Consider the following 22,862-nt stretch of genomic DNA (forward strand, 5'->3'; position numbering starts at 1 on the left):
GAGAGAAGTGGAGCATAGGTGTCTGGAGTGCTGGTATAGTTAGTCTGTTGTTGAGGTAGGTATGGATAAGAAACTTGAATTTGCAGCTTTTCTGGATGGCTAGCCAGTGCAGTTCTGCGGGATAGGCCGTGATGTGTGAGCCTCTTGGGAGGTCTAGGATGAGTCTGGTGCCAGTGTTCTGAATGGTTTGGAGTCTTTGAGTGAATTGACTGGAGATGCCAACATAAAGCATTTTGCCGTAGTAGTCTGCTGGTGATGATAGGGCCAGGGTGGCCATGCGTCTAAGGTGCTTGGGGAGTCATTTGAAGTTTTTGCGAAGCATTCCGAGGATGTGGCAGAAGGATGAGATCACATTGTTGACTTGTTTGTTCATTGAGAGCTTGTAGTCGAGGATCATTCTGAGGTTTCTGGCATGGACAGTGGAGGTGGACATAGGACCCGGGTTGGTTGGCTACCAGGAGTCGTCCCAGGGGAAGTTCTTATTTCTGAAGATCAGGACCTCTGTTTTATCCGTGTTGAGCCTAAGGCAGTTCTCTTGCATCCAGTTTGTTATATTGGACATGCAGGCTGTGAATTTGTTCCTGGTGGCGTTGTTTGTGTCAGAAAGGGAGAGGATGAGCAGAGTGTCATCAGCATAGGAGACGATGTTGATGTCATGGGTTCTTATGATGATGGTGAGAAGTGCCATATAAATGTTGATCAGGGTTGGGCTGAAGGAGTAGCCATGGGGGACTCTGCAGACAAGCTTCTTGAGTTCGGAGGTCATAGTGGAGAGTCTGACCTGCTGTGTCCTCTCGGACAGGAAGGAGGAGATCCATTTTAGGGCGAGTACTTGGGCTCCTGATACCTGAAGTCTGTTGATGAGAGTTTCTTGGGAGACTGTCTAGCGCTGCAGAGAGGTTGTTCAGGATGAGTGCAGTGGTTTCTTCTCTGTCCATGATTTAAGCAAGTGTCTGTTGACATTAAGAGTGCGGTCTCTGTGCTGTGGTTGCTGCAGAATCCTGATTAACTGGAGTCCATGAGAGGTGACGTCCCAGTGTTTCCAGTTGTCCAGGAAATATCCATGGAGGATGGAAGAGTTGATGATTGTGGTGAGGTTGGCACTGATCAGTGTGCTTCCCAGGTGTACACATAGTGAGGGCAGGATCTGATGGGGACCTTGAGCTGATAGTCTGCATGATTTTTGTGGTATCTTCTTTGGTGTATGTGCACCAGGTTGTTAGGAGGTTTGAGCTCCAGGTGCCGGTGGGCGGATGTCTTGTGATGTCCTCAATGGTAGGCTGGGGTGCGAAGTTGGAGTTGATCTTGAGGATTTTGTTGTGAAAAGTCAGAAAGGTCTCAGAGGGTCTGTGAAGGGGTGATGGTGTAGTTCTGGAGCAGGATTCAAGTCTGATCACAAGGGTCACTTTCTTGGTTTCTTTGATCTGTGTGCGGTATCTTCTGAGAGCGAATTTGTAGGTGTCTATGGAATTGTTGTCTTGGCTGATCGTCCACTTTCTTTCCAGCTGCTTGCATTGGCGCTTGGAGTCCCTGAGGTCCACTGTGTACCAACATGCTTGAGTATGAGTTATATCTCTGATCTTTTTGATTGGGGCCATATTGGTGCAGTTTGAGATCCAGTTGTCGAAGGTGGGTTAGTATTTCTGTAGGTCACCTGTGAGGGTTAGCTGGTTGGATCTGGGGGTGAAGGTCAAGTCTAAATCTGTCATGTTGCTCCAGTCACAACTGAGTTTGGTGGTCGGTTTGGGTAAATTGGGGTGAGAGGCATTGATGTAGAAGTGTACAATGGAGTGGTCTGTCCATGTGAGCGGGGAGATGTGTCCAAAGGTGATCTTGTTGCTGGACTTGAAGATTGAGTCAAGTGTGCGTCTGGGAGCATGACTCGGACCTCGTACAAGCTGCATGAAGACAATGTTGTTGGGGGATTTCTAGAAGGTCACTAACTTTGCCCTCTGTGGGGTCGTCAAGATGATTGTTGAGGTTTCTGAGTAGGAGGAAGTTGTTGGATGGGATGGCGAGGGGGTGATAAAGTCAGTGAAGAGGTTGCTGAAGGAGGTGCGGGTCCTGGCTGTCGGTAAGCGAAGGTGCCAGTGATGGTTGTGGAGTGGCTGATCTGCAGTTGGAAGTGCAGGTGTTCCATGAGCGTGGTTTGTTCATCCGGAGAGGTGGTGCAAGAGATGGTATCCTTGTGGATGATTGCATGGTCTCTTCCTGGCTTGTTAGGTCTGTCATGGTGGATGATCTTAAATCCAAGGGGGATGGCCATTGCAATGGTGGGGGTGAAGGTGGAGGACGGGTTGAGCCAGGTCTCAGTGATGAACAGAATGTCATGGGAGTGGGTGTTGACGAGGTCCCAGATCTCAGTGGTATGCTTGCTTTGGGATCTGTTGTGTAGATGCATGCAGGTGATATGGGTTGAGGTGTGTGTGGAGGGTGGCATGGTGGATGCTGCAGGAGAAGAGGCAGTGAATGCAGTGGTCTAGGGCCAACTGTGGTGTGGTGGTGGAGTTCAGTGTTGAATGGTTGGCGGGGCTGTAGCAGTGTCGGTTGGACAGACCATGGCCTTTGGCGCTGGATGTGGTCCAGGCATAGACTAGCTTGCCTTTCTCGCGCCTGTGGTGCCATAGTGCAGCGACCACCATTAGTAGGTTCTAATAGGGAAAGAGCACAGGGTGGAAAGGCAGCAGGAAGAAAGGCATTTGGGAGAATCAGCTAAGGAGAGTGGAAGGAGGGAACCGTGAAGAATTCAGGAGAGGAGGAGGAAGGGAGCACAAAGACTGAGCACTAAAAAGCAAAGTACAAAAGACAAAATGGGCACAGAGGTAAAAACTAGTACAAAGCGAAAAAGGCCAAATGGGCACACAGTCAAAAACATGTAGAAAAGACAAAAGGATTAGGTAGAGCAGTAAAAGAGGGCACTCACAACATCAGACACAAAAGGCCAAGCACAGGGACAGGCAAGCATGAAGGAAGAGTGTAGTGAGGCGTGGCCTCAGGCAAGACAGCTGGGTCTGTAAGGGCCTTAGGCGAGTCAGAGGTCCAGTCCAGCGTAAGTGGAAACTGCGGCCTAGGCACCAGGTCAATGGGGTCGCTCAATGGCCGCGATTAAGTAGATCCTAGGAGAGGAGGCGCAATTGGGGGGGGGGGGCTCTGGAGGGTGCAGCAGAACATCGGGAAAAGGCTTGCAGGAGAAGTAGGTAAGTAGAGAGGGAGGTGAGATGCCGATGGGAGACCTTTTGGCTATGTCAGTCGGGTGGGGGTGGCTAACGTGGGTAGTGAAAAAACATAGATGAGGTAGGTGGAAGAAGACACGGTTGAAAAAACAGGGAGCAAGTGGGCAGAAGTAAAGCACCACACTTATAATCCTCATCGCTGTGTGTATAAGCAGAATAAATGGACTCACTTGCAGCCCCTCTGCTTTCAAAGTATTGCTGTCTGAGGCAGCCTTAAAGTTTTAAGCAGTCCACTGTCCATTACAGGAACTGGCTACCGCACCAACGCCTGCTGAAGTAACGAGCCACGCACAAATTATGTGCATGCGCAGTGTGCTGGGTGCTTGCCTCGCCTCTCCCATGAACGATCCTCTGAGGCCCTCAGGTTTTGCTAATGGATCGAGCGTTATGAGGATCAAAATGAGCGAATAGCAACATTTTAAAAATAAAACTCCATGCTTAAAAGAAAGTAAAACACTAAATTAAAACACATAATGTAAACCATTTGGCAAATGTGACAATAAACAGGAACGGAGTGACTCAAAACTCGAGAGCTCATGGTAAATGTGACGATAAACAGGAACAGCTCGGCGCAACATCTGTCCCAGCAAATGTTACGATGAACAGGAAAAGAGCAACTGAAATTATGTGCGCTCATGTTATGGGCAAAAAACAGCAAAAACAAGGGTAAGAGCATTTCGGAGGGCATGGATTGAAGCTCACCAGCGAGAGAGAACAACACCATATTTAGTTTCAACAATAGAGAATCCTTTACAGTTTTAGCAATTGCATTTTTATCTGGAATGTTAAACCACTGTACAACAGCGGACGTTAATTCCTTCTTTTTCATGGAGTTTAAATCTGTATTAAAACAGGAACAAAATGATTCTCTACCCTTCTTCAGTAGCACCAGGTTAACACAAATGATACTTGGTCAAGCTAGCCAATAGTCTTGGAAGTATTTCAAATGTTACCAGTGTCCGATGTGGTGATGGAGAGTTACCAACTTACACTGCGATTTTGCCTTCCAACCTGCCACTGTGGTACACGCCCGAACGCCTCCCGGCCTAGACAGGATCGTATCGACCATGCAGCCAACATACACGGCGATCTACGGGCCATGAATACAAGAAACTAATGTCCTGCAGATCGCCATGTACGTTAGCTGGTTGTTTGCAACACAAAAAATGCTGTCTGCTGAGCGTGTTTTGTTTGGAAAGCCAAAAACACAACAGTCCTAAAACACGAGCCGAGGCAAAAGAAGAACAAATCTTTAAACAAACACAATTGGCCAGAAGATAAATGCTGCTTGTAATAGGGCTAGGCTGCATGGAAGGGAGCAACACAGCAAAAGGCAGGACAATCAATTCACCATAGAAAAGCAGGGATTTTTGAAGGACACACATAGGAACGAATGAAAAGCGTGTCTCAAATAGACAGTGCATGCACTGCCTAGGCAGGACCTAAAAAGGCAGATTGGGCGCAGAGGTAAAAACTAGTATAAACGATGAAAGGACAAGGCACAGCAGCATCTAAAGAGGGCACTCGCAACATAAGGCCAAGCACAGGGACAGACTGATGCAAAAGAAGAATGCAGAGATGTGGGTCCTCAGGCAAGACGGCTGGGTCCAGAAGCGCCTTAGACTGGTCGGAGGACCAGTTCAAGGTAAGTCGGAACTGGGGTCAAGACACCATTTAACACGAATTCTGCCTATGGTTTTAGACACTGGATTTTATTCTGATTCATATGCTGCAAAAGGGCTGGCACCACCACAGATGTCTTTCCTTACTCATAATTAGGCTTTCCGGTTTTCAGTTTCTATTTTTGGTAAATTCTGGTGGGGTTTTTTCAGTGTATTCCAGTGATTTCAATACCTTAAAAAAACAGTGGTTATCAGTGGTTACACATTGTTGCGCCATTAAAAACAACAGAAACAGTGTTTTTCCGGTGTTTATGGAACTTTTTGCTTTTATTATTGCTTTCTTTCTGCACTGATACTGCATGGTATATAGACAGTGTACGTACAGTGTATATGAGGTCCAAATGCATATTTACGAAACAAAATTATTGTAGTACACCATACAATACTTCTTCAGTGAGTCTTAGGTCATGCACACTCGCTCTTTCCTTCTCATGTAAACTTTTATCTGTGAAAAGGCCCTCTCAACATTGGCTCTTGAGACTGCCAACGCCAAAATAGCCAGTACACAATTTTCTAACTCTGGCCACTGGCATAGCTTTCCATGCCAATACTGGTGCACCTGAAGATTGTGATTCTCTGGGACAGGTTCTGCAACATATGTGTTGAACTGGGCGCATATAGGTTTTGAAGCTGTCAGAAATGAGGCAGCACTTTTGAAACTCCTGAGAAAATTTCCCTTTACGGAAGGGACCTATAACTTGTGCAGAGTACCAGAGTGCAGCTTCATTGACTTCAATTGCCATGGTTGGTGAAGGGCTATTTCTCATACCTTGTAAAATGAAAGATCCTGAATTGCTCCTCAACATTTCTTTTCTTACCACGTGGCAATGGAACATGTTGCAGTGCCAAAGTCACTAAAAGTGTCACCCAGCTTGCTCTCAAGGAGATGTTTCAAATCTACACAAATTATGCTGAACACTTGGCAGACAAGGGTGTTTTCAGACTTGTTTTTTTATTATGTCCACTACAGCAGTCATGCTTTCCTGTAAAAATCTAAGAATGCAGTAGAGTGTACTTTTTTCAAATCACCATCAATATGTGACCAAAGATCCTCACATTTCTTGTCGTTTGCATCATCATTCAGCAAAAGTTCTGTAAACGGTTGCCACATGGATAATATAGTATTCATGGCCTCTAGGACTGAGAACCACCAGCTAAGTGAGACAGCTGAGATGACTTTCTTTGATGCCACACAAAGCACAAAATGAGAAATATTTGTGTTTTAGTTCCCACGCATAATGAAACACAGCACCAGAATGGACTAAAATGTCAATAGCATTCTTCATTAACTCTGAAGATTGTAAAGATACTTTCATCTAACAAGTGGCAAGGATCTCTTACAGGGAAGCACTTCAGCTCAGGTATCGATTTTGACAGACCATCACACAACTCTTTCATATACGTAGACCAATCACTGCAAAATACCAACAATATCACTCCAATCTTTGTTGGACTTGGTAGGAACTTTTTGCAGCAGCATTCCAAGTGACACTGCATTCCATGTTTTCCAAAAGTCTGGTGTCATGCTTTCACCAGTATCCCAGATGCTTTGTGACTGCACTCTTTTCACATATACCTGGCACTATACCTTGCATTGAATGTTTTACGCCTGGGGTGTTTGGCAATTCACCTACTATCAATACTGTCTCACTAGAAAAGGTGGCTGATGTATTAAGGGTTTTTACCCATTCTCTATGGGTAAATGTGATGGTACATATTGGGAAAGATTCTTATGAAACCTACATTTTTCCTATCAGTGAAAGACTCAAACGTAGCCCAAAAATCAAATCTGATTTAGATATTTCCTGATTCTCTACAGTTTATAAAATAAATCAACAACACCTAAAACATGCTTCTAACCCCTGTACCTTTAGAACAAAGACCACAAAACTGAAAAAAGGATGAAGAACAATATTTTAGTGACATCCCTAAACAACAAAACTCAAGTAGAATAATGTTAGCCCAGTCTTTCTTACTGCTTCCTTATATAACAAAGTTACATTGTATTGGCCCATTGAGGAAGAAATACAAATTACTCTTTCACTCTCCTTTTCCTTTCTTTGAATGGCATTTAGTTTGTGGTTGTGCAGGTTTTTTTTCAGTGTTTATATGTGTACACTGTTGAGGGCTATTTCCTTTCCGGTGGGGTTTTATCAGTTATTATAGATGTAAACCTAAAACCGGACAGCCTACTCATAATACAGTTTTTTGGGGGGTTTCTTCGTTTGCAGTGATATTTGTGAATTCTCTTGCTGCTTTGAAAGTCAAAACTAACAGACTGATGGACGTCCTCTTGCAAGCAGGACTACATTCATAATGAATTCCTCTCTGCCATGATGATGTTTTTGAGTTTGCTTGGTAACATGAAACAATGCATATTATGCCATGAAGAGTAAACAGGCAGACTGCCATGAAGTACTGCTCTGTATCGAAGGATCTTGCTTTCCTACTAGCTCATGCAGCTCTAGGTTTGATTGTTGAAGTGTTTTGATGAAGTCTCGCCTAGACATTGTCTCTACTATACTATCTGTTGATGTTCATGCAAACAGGATAGACATTGGGCAGAATGCCTCTGGAAATCTTTCACTGAGGTTGACATGTGAGATTTAAAGCTAGCATTCGATGGCGAAATTAGTGTATTTACAGAAAATCAAGAAAAATCAAGATCTTTTCGTGGTAGAGTGAGGGAGAGCGGTGTCTTTATTTGCCACTCATCTATGCTGATCACTTTTATGAGCTAATCATCACATTGTCAGAGTTAAGCTGGTAGATTGTGGGCCCAAGGCTTATTTTTCGTCTGAACATGTAATGTTAGATCCCTGTAACCTAAGCAATTGGTGCTGTTGTTTGAGTCTGTAACCGTTGTGGAACCTAAACCGCTTCAGCCTGATATTTCGATCTGTGTAATTTTTATTTTCCCACCTAAGCAGAACAGATGGCTCTCAGTCTCAGAAGAGAGAGAGAGAGAGAGAGAGAGAGAGAAACAAAAACTTAGACATTTTCTGGAAATGTTTTTAACTCAAGAAATTAAAATTCATGTTAACGTTAGCCCAACTAACTATAACTTGTGCCCCCACCATGCACTGCTTATGACTTCAGATATTTCATCACTCATGACATGTTCTTTGATATCATTTATGACATCACTGATGTCTCTGGGGATGCCATGCTTTGCGGCAAAAACCCCTACCCCACAGGCAACCAACCCCACACTGAGCACAGCCTTCGGCCGTGACAGCGGGGTATGGCCATTGAGCTTGGCACAGCCTTTGACACGTAGCCTCCCCCTTAGCCTTAATAGGCTCCTGGTACCCCACCAGCACCAAATTCAATAATAAAGGGAAGGGGGTGCGCGCAGCCCCCCCTCCCCAAACCTGCTTGGGCCTTGGCACCTAACCAGCCGGGGACAAAATCTAAGAGGAAGGGGGTGCAGTCCCCCCTCCCTGAGCCTTTATAGACCCAGGGGACCCCATCCCTGGGTTCAAATACAATAAAAAATGTGATGGGAGGCTGCATTGCCGCCTCACCAAGCCTTCTTGGGCACTGGGGACACCACCTCTCGGAGCCAAAATCTAAGAGAAGGGGGCGAGCAGCCCCACGCCCTAATAGGCCCCAGGAACCCTACTTCACCAGGGCCAAATACAATGAAAAAGGGATGGGGGGGGGCACTCTTCCCCAAGCCCTAATAGGCCACAGATCCTAATATCCTGCATTACACTATGAAGGGGAGGGAGCACGTGGCCCCCTCCCCAATCATTGATAGGCTTCGGAGGAGCCCCTTTCCCCGGGGACATATTTTATTAGAAAGGGGAGGAGGGGCTGCATGCCCTCCTCCCCCCCCCCCCCCCCCTTCCCCAGAGTCTTCTCAGGCCCCAGGGACCTCATCCCTGGGGCCACGCGTTTTTATTTAAAAAGGGAGCAAAAGCTGGCATTTCTTCAGCCCGAAGGTAGCCGGTATTTATACTTCCCGGGGGAACAGAACACAAGTCTGCTCCCAGTAGCGAGAGCACCTATAAAAAAAAACAACTCCCTGGGCCAATCAATACGGTCTATATTTGTAAATTAGTGCTCCTGCAAGACTCTTGTGAGACTCTCGCAGACCTAACCATCCAGATAAATCTTTCAAAACCTTAATTTCTCAAAAACTACTGAATGGCTTTACACCAAATCACAACAAGCATTGGTAAATGCATTAGGTTTCGCATAAGGTTTTAATAAGGGATGTGGGAGCAATGTAGGAGTGGAGGGAGAATGGTGTGTATGCTCTGTGCAGGGTAAGTGTTGCAAGAATGAAGGTTGATAAGTGTCTGAGTGCAGGGTGAAAGTGCCTGAATGCATGGTGATCGATGTAGATTTTCATTTGTGCTCACTCTGAAATGGCAGATAACTTTGCAGGGAAGTTGGGGACAAGCTAGGGTAGAGCACTATTGTTATTAGCTCTTCCTTGTTCAAGTATGTCCATTGAGAAACCCAGGACAGCCTGAGCTCAGCTCAGGCTGTCCTGGAAATTCAGGAAATCTGGAGGCTTTGTGCAAGCTGTGTCAGGTGATACTGCTTCTATCTGTGAATCCTGAGTAATGTCGTTTTGTTTATCAGAGTCACTAACTGCACAGTCGCAGTATGCAACTTTCATGTTAATGAATTCATCAGTGGTCCGCGTCATCGACTTTGGCAGAAATACACCAGCCACATTTCTTTGCTGCTCAACTACGTGCGAAACTTCTTACTCTTTTACTTATAAATGCACTTTCTAAGGCTTTAAGTGTTATTCGCACATATGGTAATTTTTGTTATTGTTTTTGGTTTGTGGGTTTGTGCTTTTTGATCAACAGCTGCTTTGGTGTGCAATGCGAAGACTAGGTAGGGCAAGGTCCCAGCAGTATTTAACAAGCCACGAACTGGAATAAAAACAAGAGTACTGGAAATAAAAGAGAAGGGGCAGGACAGAGGATGTGGCATAAGGGCCAGATATGCCGACCTTGGAGCTGGGGAGCTGAGTTTGAGTCTCAGCAGGGGATGGAAAAAAGGGTAGAGAGAAAAGGTGATCAGTGACAGCAAATGAGACAGTGGGAAAGAGGGCAGAGTGGAAGGAAATGGCTAGAGAAAAGGAAAACATGCTAGTTTAGTTGTAACACCTGTAGAGAAGAGGGCAGCCGGGGGTGAGAGAATTAGAAAGAGAGAAGTGAACTTACATTAAATGGTTGAGAAATAGGAAGGTACAAGGCGAATAGAACAGGGGGGAAAGCAGTAAAGCATAAGAGAAATAAGGAGGCCCACGGAAAGGGAAAGAAATCCGATATTAAAAACGTAAAGAGAAAGAAACTAAGAAAAGGGAATGGCAAAAAAGACTAGGAATGGGGGATACGGAAAAAATACAACAGAAGATTGCTTGGCCTCACTCCCCTTTGTGCTCGGCCTCCACTGCCTTCTCCAAGACCTGGACATTCTGCAGCATCATGGCCTGGGACTCCTCCAGCGACTTCTGCAGGCTTGTCTCCTGGCACTGCAGCTCCTGCAAGTGGACACCAAAGCCCAGCTTTGCTTTTCGTGGGTTTATTTTTTTGGTCACTGTTCTGCGAGGAAACAAATGGAATTAAAAAGCAGCAAATGAAAGGCAAACTGAAGTAGTGCATCAAGGAACGAAGAAATGCAAAGTGATATGAAGTTAATATTTCTGCAATGTGTGTGCCTTGATTTAGCTTTGCCTCTGGAAAAGTTAGACCTGGCTGTCGATGTTAATTTGGAGATGGACCCGGATGAAGGGAGCTGGAAAGTGAGAGTAGGGAAGGTGAAGAAACCGAAAGGGGCTGTGACTGCTGTTGTGCATGCTCGCTGTGCGCCTGTTGCCGGGACACGAAGAACAACAAACAGATAAGCGGATAAAAAGAGTACTTCGGCAATGGAAAACTGATTAGAGAAGCACACTAGGACCAAGCATTGATAAATGAAGGAAACTATGCTACAGCCAATAGAAATGGAGGAAAACTAAGTGGCAAGCACAGGAACCAATGAGAAGCAAGGAAAGCAGGTTGAAGAGATGTAAGCCTCTTTTAAGAAATATTTATTACAATAGATATCACAAGCAGAGCGCAAGTACTGTGCAGGCACAGCATAAAAGGCACTATCTGTGAACAAAAATCTAGCTTCCTGCCAAATTTGGTGTAATTCCGTAGTGCTTCTTTATGAAGTCTATAGAATATGCATGGGGTATTTGCGTTTTGAGAACCCCCCTTTTTTTCTCAACTTTCACTTAAAAGATTACCCTGACATATTCTGTGTACAAACTAGACAGCTTTTTTTGGAAACGAACAGCACATTTCCTATAGAAGTACTGGCCTAACTATACCCATTGGCGACCACTACCATACTCTCCACATTGCCATGTGGAGGAGCCGGGTTTAATTGCACACCAGGATCAAATTGTAGTATTCCGTGGATGCCCTTCAGAGCTGAATTCAACAAGTGAAGCTTTTTAGCAGATTTGTCTGACTTTGCGCTGTAAAATCCTCATTATTGGCCCCTTTTCAAAAATGTCCTGGTGGTGAACCTCTGAAACTTCTGGCGAGAAGGTTGGGATCCATTGCTTTAATTAGTATAGTATGGATGAGCTTTTGATGTACAGTATCGACCATGGTCCACACGTTCTCCAGCTACAGTACATTGGAGCGATACATTACGGTTGAACCCCAGGGTGGAACTTAGTGCTCAAAACGTTTACGTTATGAATAATAAGAATGATGTTTTTATGTTGCACTTCGTACCACAGTTCTGCGCCTTATACGCCCTGACCATAATCTTTTACTAATATCCCTCTTTAGTGGTACTCAGTTTAGCACTCCTAAGGATCGAAAGCGGAGTTGGACTTGCTGAGGTTCAGTCTTCTGATGTGCAAGTTGCTGCAGATGTCAGCTGCAAGTTTTTACTCGTTGTACCTCCACACCCTACATATTTTAAAAATATCTGCGAAAACGTGGCTTTTTTATTTTCGAACTACCTGTCCGTGTTTTTAGAAAGTGCATCTCGTATTTGAGTGGTCAGTGGAGGGGGGGAAGAATGGAACTCCCACACCTTTTGACCACATTTTTATTTACGAAACCCATTGCTTCACTTGCCTAGAATAAATTTGGAGTTTTTAAAAGGTAGATTTTTCAAGTCCAGCCACGCAAGTTATTTAAGAGATTGTTAGTATGGCAAGGTTAACAGCAAAGCAACCCTTCTTCTTGGCCACAAACTATTTTTTTTGTTTGTTTTTGTTCAAGATGAAAACCTGTTTTAATTATTGACTTGTCTTTGTGTTTAGGGTCTGGCCTAGCTACTGCTTAGCGGTTTCTCCAGCCTCATGCGATAAACAAATAGTAACACATTTTTTAAAAGCTATATCTTCGCAGAGTGGCCTTAGGTCAGCCCTCTTCGTCTATTGATCTGTTGGGCCATTATTCACATGTAGCGTTTGCCCATTCAGGCACAGAAGAAGGTGCAGTAGCTCAGCCCACTTCAGCCATTGGCTGTCTTGCGCTCCGATGGCACCAGGTCCACATGCAGCTAAAGAGAGGCGCACTTCAGTGCCATTACTGGGGCGCTAATACATTACTTTCCAGTGTGTCTTTCCGTCCATTCTTGATCCTTTTGTATTCTTTTAGACATCCATGTGTGTTTAAACTATGTCTCCAGGTCACTGTCATTCAAAGCCACCCGTACCTTTCGGTGGCACCAAAAGAAAACGTATTCTCCTTTAGCGTGGATTAGAAGCAAAAATGATTTGTACACCTTTTCTAACTACACCTGCCTGCTAGGAATCGCTGATATTGTTCTGCTAAAATGATATCTCATGGTGAATAGCTTTAAAATGTCAACATTTCATCCTAAGTGCATGGATACAACATTTAGACAGCGGCCTATTTTCTTTTCTCCTTTTTGTTTTTGTTGCGTATTGCTTGCAATAAATATCCCCCAGTTTATTAAGGTCGGACTTCTTGGCTTTACCAAATGCTTTTTTTTTCTATTTGTCCATTTTCCAATGCTGCCCACCAAACCGTTGTGTGCGGAGAAGGTCGCTCTCCCTCGCATATACAGGCAGAATTGCTTTGTTATAACATCGCTGTTTAATGTATCGGAACATCTAATTAAGCCTTTTTTGAAAGAATCCGAGTTAAAATGAGCCCGTGTGTGTTTTTTTCTAAAAAGCTTGTCGATGTTTTTAGAAATGCGCGTCTTCTTCCAGTGGGAGGGACGCAGCTTGCACGAGAAGGGGTTGTTGAAAGACTCTTTTCCTTCCTCCTAGGATGCTGTACTTTTCCACAATACGTTGTACTATAATCTTTTGTACGGAAACATCCAGGCCTCGGAAGAGGAGGTGTATGAGGTGGCAAAGCTGGCCGGACTCCATGAAGCCATCCTTCGGATGCCACATGGCTACAACACACAGGTTGGAGAGCGCGGGCTCAAGCTGTCAGGTAAATGTTTCATTTGATCCTAAAACTGCGAGGGGGAGGCCGGCCAGATCCAGGTGTGATGGGAAGACTAAATTAGGCTCCCGAGCCCGGTGCCAAGGCATCAAGCAGGTGCAGGTGGGCCAGTGATGCTGTGTGTCCAGGGACAGACTGTCATTGGCTGCGGTCCTGTCTCCAGGCTGCGTCCTCATGCGTTGCCAATAATGCTCGATCTTGATTGGCTCCCCTCCATTAAAGTGACAACTCTTCTACCTCGCAGAACCTCACTGGGTTGGCAATGTCAGGCCAAGTTAGTTCGCTGGATTAGGTACACAACCAGTTATAACATTAGTAGTTGTTACTGTAGAGGTCAAATGTTGAAATAGTTAATTTACATTATGTCAGCCCCTTCCTGAATAGGTTTGATGTTCAGAGTGCATATACATGTGTTAGGGAAAATCCATGTGACAAACAAATGGACATGAGTTACCACTAACTTTGTTCTTCAATAAACTCCTAATCCCTCCCATCATAATCTCCTGTGCTTTAGATAGCACATGCCCCCCCCCCCCAGTGGTTTCTCTGCCTAAATGCTCCGTACAGGTGGCGTGGGCTGCTGGACTGGCAGGGAGGGGTGGTCCTTACACACAGCTGTGGCGTCAGGACGTCACTGCGGCTTGTGCTTTACATTACACGTATAATGAACGGAGTGCTGCTGGCTGGTACCGGACTGCTGGAACTCCCAGATGTTAACCTGTGTTATTTTTTCATAATATAAAGGTACATTTTCAGCAAAACTGAAAGCATGCGATGGTTATAATCAAACATAAACTCGGTAGCCCTTGGGCCACGAAGTAACTCCATGCTGTTTGCTCCATACATTGCTGAGCATATCCTCATGTTGCCACCAAACTGTGAAGTGTCACCTGGAGTAATGTTTACGGACACTGCCTGAACATCTGGAATCTTAGGCAGACATGAGCCCAGCTCCGGGAAAGTCTGTGCACTTCGAGAAAGACAAGGAGCAAGCAGGGCTTCCTTCCATCCCAGATCTACGCAGTAGGCAAGACCCCAGGCCTGTCCATCAATAATGTAACCCTAGTAAGCTCTCTTGTGGAAAAAAGAGAGAGTGAACATATCCTTTTGGGCATCCGGAGGCCTCTGTATCTGTGCACTGTGTAGGTTTGTAGCAGTGGCTGCATTAATGGATGTGGAGGTTGGGTAAGCCACCCAGCAGCAGAGCGAGGCAAAACAATTGCTAGTTTTTCATCTTCGGGTCACAGAGATAACAACCCTACTCTGTGCTGTAAAGACCCCTTTACCAAAGCAGACATGAGTAGATGCTTCCACCTGCTCCTCAGCCACACACAAGTTGAGAGCTTCCATTTCAAACACAACAATAACAATATGTCGTCACAGTCTGTGGGATGCATTGACTTGCAGGAGAGGTTGGATGTTAGGTCTGCCGTTCAATGCAATCTTTGCAGTAACTCTCAATGCAGAGTAAGCATACCACAAGCTTTTGTGGGGCCATGGGCCAGATATTTTGCGGGGCCTCACATCACAGCACTCAGTTCGCCCCCATTGCATCATGGTAAATGCAGTGCATGATAACATTTACTTCAGAAGTAGTCTTTCATTTCTCACCTTGTTGGTGCAACCTGTGCTGTGCAACTCTGCAAGTATTTCTGGATTCATTCCTTCATCAGTAGAGAACAAGTCGTTTTGGGGGTGCTAGAAATGCTGCCCAAAGCTTTCTCAGCTCTCTGTACCACTTACTGGGCGTAGGTGCATCAACACAAGCTTGTTAGCTCAGTAGCGCAAGGGAGCCTTTTCAAACAGTAGGAGAGTGGGAGCACACTTCCTCAAATCTCAGCTGACTTGCCTAGAGTTACACAGCACAGGCTGTACCAACAAGGATGAAAAATGAAAGAGTACTATTGAAGTAAGTGTCATCATTCCCTGCATTTACCGTGTTGCATTGGAGCGAATTGAGTGCTGAGATGTGAGGCAGTGTGCCCCACCCTTCTTCTGTATGTTCTAACTGTGTTTAGGAAGTCTAGTAACAATCCTTTTAACTTTTAATATACAAATGACATTCTCGCACCGACCCCCGCCCAAACCATAATAATGTGTAAGGAGAGAGTTCAGGTTACAAACCTCCATTGTTTCTGCTTTCCTTAACTCCAGTCAGTTCATTTTCTCCTAATTTCTGTAGGTAGCAGCCCAGCTCAGCCAACTCCCACAACACAAGGGCATCTTAGATACAAGATATACCCTGACACGGGCTGAAAATCTGGCCCGAAAAAATGGTGAACATTTCATTGCCAGTGTTCTGGGCTGTGTACTTGACCAAGGCTATCTCCTTTGGCTTCCTTATTGATCCTAACAAGTACAATATGTTCATTCTAATTTTATTGGAGCTTCCCCGGATGTCTTGAACCCCTTTTGAGTTGATATATTCATGAACAAAACCATATTGGCTATTTATATACGTTGTCACATCAACATTTTTAGACAAGTAGCTAGCTCTAAAAAAGGCAATCTGCTGAAGTCGTATTTGGTAAAAGAGACAATTCCAGTGTCTCTGACATAGAGCATACTGTATAGGCAGCCTTTAATGCTCCATATTAAGAAGGAACTATCGACAAACAATGTCAATTCAGCCATTTCTAGAGAAATTTCTTTAATGTCTCATCTTTGTTTTGTGCATAATTCTGTCACTTTCAAACAATCATGATCCAATTCATCATCAATTTCAATTTACCTGGCACACATATTCCACTGAAAAATCATTTTGTCTTTTTCCTGCTGTAATAAGGTTGGTATAATTCTCAATATCTAAAACTATAACTTGATCTTACATATATTTTTCCATCGAGCATATATGTTTTCTAAATTAAAACTAATGGAATAGTGTGGGGTGTCGTATCCTGTACAATTCAAAGCTAGGGAGAAGCAGAGTTTCCTCAAAACAGATATGAGCTAGCCTAAAAATGGTTTTACCGTTTTGTTGGGGGGTTCAGGGACGTTTTGTAGTTGAATTAATTTCCTCTGTTGTAGACTTCGAAGTCTATAGTGGGATGGTGTTGATGCTAGAGACTTCGTTGATAATCTAGTTGTTTTATTGTATTATTTCTAAATGTCCGAAACACATCTACAGATAGACCGGTAAATAAAATAAAATGTACGTAATTCATAAAATTGTTCATTCCTAATTTGTAGGTGGAGAGAAACAGAGAGTTGCTATTGCCCGCGCTATCTTGAAGAACCCTCCTATTATTCTGTATGACGAAGCAACTTCATCGTTGGATTCAATCACTGAAGAGGTATGTTTGACGCTGAGGGGCCACAGTCCCTCACTCTTTTTAAAATGGTTTTGTACTTTGAAATTGAGACTGTCCATTAATGCAAAGCATCTTATTCTGTATCATTCCTGCTGAGCGCCCCCTGTCTGTGGCAGTTCATCAACTTATTAGTAGTGTTATTCGCGATTGCTTTTCCTATTCCTGGCTTTTTATAAGATGGTGTTGCGGTGGCCATTGTAGTGTAACGTGAAATCACGTGGGGCCACACAAGTCACCATAGACTGTTAAAGGCTTCCACAATATACCATAAAAGATCATTTAAAAGGAAAACGTAAGCGTACATGGATTGGTGTCTCATTTGTGTCTAGCGATAGGAAGCGTATGGAACAGCAGTAACTAAAAACAATATGAGTTTCTTTCTAGAGCCAGCCATATTTTCTGAAATCAAAATCTAGTTGCTATTGGGTGTGAAGAGCATAGGCGATAGAGGACCGCTCACTATTAAGTCTAACTCTTGTGTACAGAGATGGAGACTCATAGACACATAGCAATGTCATCCCTCCACAACAACCAATGTTGTGTCAAGGAGGGTATAGATTCCTATAGCTGGTGGTGTGAGCTGTGCATGCCATTAAGTGGAAGATAGACAAAGACCACTTTGCCCCATTTAGGAAGGGAAAAGTAGTAGAAGCTGGCATAAGCAAGTGTGTACTGAAATAGGCCACTAAGCCCTGGCTGAAAAGCACATGCATACCATGCACAAATTCTGTCTATGATATACAGTACCTATGCTGGCGATTTTGCCAAAACTAATTTACTGGTTGCATTTTGACAAGTATCATACTGAATATTGTAGGTTTGTGTTGTAATGTTTCAGATTCCTGTAAAGGTTACCAGGGACGAGTAGTCACCTTTTTTTCCTCCAGCAGGGTAGGACTTAGATCAGAACATGCACTGACTCTGCACGCATGCCCCCATCACAGGGCTCTGGCCTGGGAGAGGATGATCTATTATCCTCGGGAGTGGAAGGCAGTAACAATCAAATAAATTGGTATTGTCAATTGTGCAGCACCACTACACCATGGAGTTCAGGCATCTATCCCCGAATATACCTCCAAGAAAGAACAAAATCAATAGTGTTCATGTACCATTGTTGCTGGAAGCGATTGCCTCCCTGTTAGACAATAGACGCGCCATCACTAGTCCATGTACTTCCTTAAACCAAAGAAGGACGGCACGCTGCTTCCCATAGTGGCTCTGCAGGGACTGAATACCTCCCTTCAAGCCATTCTTATCAAGATGACAACATTACAGTGAGTGAGCTCTCTTCTTCACATCGAGAACTTGGCGGAACTGTACCTCAAAGCACCTACTAACCTTTTGTGATACTTGCAAGTCATTGAAAGCATTCTTCACTTTATAGTGAGCACAAAGCATTATCAATATTCAGTTTTATCTTTCTGCACAAATTCAGCACCAGGGGTGTTAACTAAATGTTTTTCCTTGTTGACGGCTCACTTCCACTGCCAAGTAGTTCATGGTTTAGTTATGTGGACTATTTGTTGCTAAAGGAGAAGACCGCTCCGCAATGCCTGCCCAAATCACAAACAACAGTAACCCTGCTTTTTCAGGTGGGGTTTGCCAGAAATATCAAAAAAGTGCGTCTGCAATCACTGCAGACTCGCAATTAACAGTGAGCAACACTGAATACCCAGTTAGCTCAAACTTTTCTAGCAAACAATGGAGAGAGTCCAGGCATTTCATAGGCTGATTCCTGTGTTCCAGACTTTGCAGTCTGACAGTGGGAATGGTGATTATTTGTTTGGCGTGATGGTTTTGCGCTTTGATTTAGTTCTTAAAACACATTTGCAGATGCCTCCGTTGCAGGAGTGTTTGGTGCCACAGTGGCCGGCACCAATTGGGTTGGAGGGGCAGCGGGGCGTGGGGGGTGTAGCGCTAGGTGGGGTGGAGATAGGTTAAATAATTATTTTATTTAACTTACCTGCATGTCATTTCCTCCTTACAACTCCTCCTTGTTGCGTCTCTCCTCCTCCCTCCAGCAGGAACAGGGAGCAGCCAGGAGCCACCCATGCTCCCCTGAGCCAATCACAATACTGCAATGACTCGGCGCTCATACAGGGCATGGGTGGAGAAGAGGGAAAATGCGCATGACTGGTTTGAGCAGCCCGAGAGGGCCCGTCTAACAGTCACTGCACACTTGGGACTGGGAGCAAACCACTCATCAACTGCTCTGTCAGCCCCGCCCGCCTCCCAGAGCTGATGTGCACGAAAACGAAAAAAATACAATGATAATAACTGAGTTATCATTTTTTTTCTTTTACTGGTGAAAAAACTTGTGGGGAAATTCTCCAGCCACTGGTTTGCTGTCACAGTGGGCACAGGCATGTGGGAATTAAGAAGAACTAGTGTTGTTGTGACCTCCAATCAAGCACAAACGTCTATTGTGGGACACACAATCTCACTGTTAGGTGCCCCCTTCCAGAACCCCAGCCGCAGGCAACACTTAATACTGATGTCTCCCTTTGGTTGGATATGTATATATATATATTTTTTTCATCTCAAAGTGCTGGTGTTGAAAGCAGTGTTTCTAGCACTGGAAGTATTCCAGACACACTTGAGGGACAGAAATGTACTGAAACCTGCAGCCAAACAATGATCTTGTACTATTTACAGAAACAGGGAGGCACCTACTTGTGTTTCAAATTGCAGAAGAAATTGTATCGGACTTTTAACACCACATCCACCTCCTGGCAGAACACCTCCCAGGGAACGACTATGACTTAGCAGACCTACTCAACAATTACAATGAAAACATCCTCTAGAGGAACTCAATCGTAACTCCTACTTTCTAAGGTGGGGCACTCCTGACAGATCAGTTCTCATCAGTCACTCTAAAACAATAAAATACCCCGGTTGGCATCCAAGTTTCCACCGCCTCTTTCCCAAGAGAATACTGTCTGAAGAATCTGGTCGTTGATCTTTCCATAGGCTTTACAACCACTACCCAGGTCTGATGTCTCAGTGGACTGGTGCATTCAGTGCAGGGGTCTGTATTTGCCTCTATAGTCACTGGTTCCAATTCTGGCAGGCCCACTCATCCTTTCATCCTTCCAAGGTCGATCAAATGAGTATATTTGTGTTGGGTGACAATAAGCATATGTTATTTCAGTTCCAAGAAACCCTTCCGGGTAAACTAGTGCTTTACTATGACACTGTGTTTCACTGATTTCCAAAGTGGTGAGAATTATGAGGCAATGCAACATAACCAAATGTACCATCCACGGTCTCAGTCATTCAGTTCAACAGTTTAGCTTCTGACATCTCAGAATTTAATTAACTTAATTTACCATCAAAATATGAATATACAGTACGAATATTCAGGGCATGTTATGCTGCAAAATGGAAACTGTTTATATATTACTGTGATCTAGCCCCTGTGCATACACTCACTGCGCGTGCATCCTGCTTAGGGACGGATTTAGAGTTTAGCAGACAGGGTATTCCGTTATAAATGTGAGAGAGTACCGGGTCTGCCAAGCCCTTGATCCGCCAGCTCTGTTTTGAGTCAGGAGGACTCAGGATTCTCGCTTTTCCCATGGCGGTGCCACTGCGGCCTTTGCCATCAGGAAACTTACTCCAACAGAGTAGTGGCCCATGGGAGTAAAAAGGGCATCATACTCCCTACCCTGTTCAGTGCTAATGATCTGATGTCCATCTCTGCCAGATAGTATCCGGTGTTCACCAAGAGAAGGAAACATTACAAAAAATAAATAAATCCCAAGGTGTGGGAGCTATTTTTTTCAGAAACAGATTTCCGCTTTGAGAGTAAAAGCAAAAAGGTTTGGTGTGCGCCCGTTGGAAACAAGCCTGACGTTCATCAAACCGTGGCGACAGCTCCTGTGAAGGCACAGAGATCCCCACAAGGCTATAGTGCTCTACCTTAAAGGAGGCCGTTAGCGTGTTACCTCTATCCCCATAGGGGAGCAGGCCTAGCATTCTATTCCAGTACATTTACTGACTACAGCTGCGGACAAGCCAGCTGTGTTTGGAAAATACCTTACATTAAAGCCTTCATGGGAAGATTAAGTTATTCAACTGAGAGCGCAACCGGTACCTAGTTAGGATCGCTGTATAGTCTTGAAAAGACTTCTGCTATGGCTCCCCCTCTACAGGCTATAACAGGATACATTGTGTTTAATAATAGCAGTCGCTTCCTTGCTCAGAGTTGATCACGGACAGTGGAACAATCTTTCATCCAGGTCCAGAAAGTGTAAGTGGTCGTAGGCATGCATCCATAATTGTGTCCAATTGGTTCTATCAACATTTGACCTCAATCAAAACATTGAACCTCCAACGCTCTTTCCGAATCTTTAAAGCAGAGCGGAGAGGGCACTCTGTTCAGTAGATATCAAACACGCTCTCTTGTACAACATAAAGAGAAACGAGCTTACACCAAACAAACAGCTATTTGTTTCCTTTGTGCCCTCACATTTTTGGCATCCCTTTTCCAAAGGAGGCATATCTCGCGCAGTTGAGCGATGCGTTCAAGTTTTCATTATTCACCACACAAACAACTCTCGGACATTCCACAAGCTCATTCACATCACAAAAGAGGGGCAGCCATGGTTTTCTTGGGCTATACCCCACTCATGGGTGTTTGCAAGGCAATCACATGCTCATGTAGCAAAGCGTTTGATTAAACGTATGTGGAGAAAACAGTTTTAAAAACATTAATTACTACAGCTTTACTCTGCTTTTGATTACTTCTGAGCACCGTGTCCGTGAGCTGCAGGTTCTGTCAGGGCAACCTGCATGCATCTCTTCCTTTCCCAATAGATTGATGTTGAGTACTCTGTCTGGAGACCTTTCTGCTGAAAGTTGTATTGCCGGTCCATGTGGGTAAGACAGTCACCCTTGCCACCTTTTTCTCTCCCCACACTAAGAGGGAGAAGAGACTTTATGGGCTATTTCTGAAGAGAGCTCTGGTTTTTTATTGAATGAGTACAGGTGAATGACCAACTTTCATGGGCTTTGACAGGTCTTGGAAGGAGAAGACGAAGCCGAGGCAAACCATGCCCAAGTGAATCGTCCTGTGTGTAAAGACATGTTATGCCCTGGCCAAGATGGAGCCCCATGAAGTCTTTGAGCTCATTCCACCAGGCGCAGTGCTGCTTGAACTGAGTTGGCAGGGGGTGTTCCTATTTTAGACATCTGCCAGGCTGCTACATGGGTGGCCAGGCATATATTCCCTGAACTCAACTGACCGGACAGTCCAGTTCACAGAGGGGCCCATTTTGCCCACTCATTACTGCAGAACGTTTTGGTGAGAGTCCACTCCTTAGACCTTCCACATTTTGGGAGGTACTGCTTGGGTATTTATGCAAAGGGGAGGACTCTATCACCCATATCCTTCCTCCCTGTTTTGTGGAGCAGACTCCTGTTACTGTGTCTCAAGGCTTGGCAGTGTTCAGGGTAACTGATGTCTGCATGCAGGGGTAGCACCTATATTTAGGGCTCTGCATCTTTACTTCTGGAGGCAGTGTGGGTTGCCATGGAATCTGATAGAGCCATCTGCTGCCACGCAGGAGCAATTAGTTGAAAATATTCAGACCCAGTATGGCTCCTAGGGATATTCAAAAGGTGAGGAATTTGTGGTTCGAGTATTCACCAGAAAGAGCATTACGTAACTTGTTCTTCAGTCCAAAGAGTCAATTTTTTTGTTATTTATTTTTTATTTGTATACTTATTGTTTTTGATTCCCTAGTTCCATTTGGCAGATCATTTGGTATCAAATGCTATAAGCATCTTGCAGGAATTCAGCTATTTTTCAGATTTTATAGGAAGGGCACCTAAAAATGTGGAAAACTTAAATGTTTGTCAGCTGGAGATTGAATGGCAACAAACAAGATAAAATCAAAAGCTGCTAATACTGAATTGATGGTGGCCTGGGGGCATGGAACACTGGTAAACTTCAATGGTCGTCCAAAAGATGGGCTGTTAAAATAGTAAATGATTCTACACCAGTAGCGTAGGGAAAGGATTTGAATCCTAATTGGGGGCCGACCTCACCCCCACAAATAATGGATGTAATAACGTCCTGTGGTTATTATTTGAGTTTTCTGCACTCTTTATTGTGGTTTTTTGACAATGAATACTGAATTGGAGACCGTTTGGCAAAGGCCATCTCAT

At 44.5% G+C, this 22,862-nt stretch overlaps 1 protein-coding gene across 1 annotated transcript in view; it reads left to right on the forward strand.

Annotated features, from left to right (window-relative positions):
* ABCB7 (ATP binding cassette subfamily B member 7) overlaps positions 1 to 22,862 on the forward strand; it is an 801,099-nt gene that overhangs the window by 702,216 nt on the left and 76,021 nt on the right. The window contains exons 13-14 of the mRNA XM_085608245.1: positions 13,197 to 13,368; positions 16,570 to 16,673. Of these exons, the coding sequence (XP_085464371.1) occupies positions 13,197 to 13,368; positions 16,570 to 16,673 (276 nt within the window). The remainder of the gene's footprint in view (positions 1 to 13,196; positions 13,369 to 16,569; positions 16,674 to 22,862) is intronic.

Source organism: Triturus cristatus, chromosome 5_2, assembly GCF_964204655.1.
Source record: "Triturus cristatus chromosome 5_2, aTriCri1.1, whole genome shotgun sequence".
NCBI lineage: Eukaryota > Metazoa > Chordata > Amphibia > Caudata > Salamandridae > Triturus > Triturus cristatus.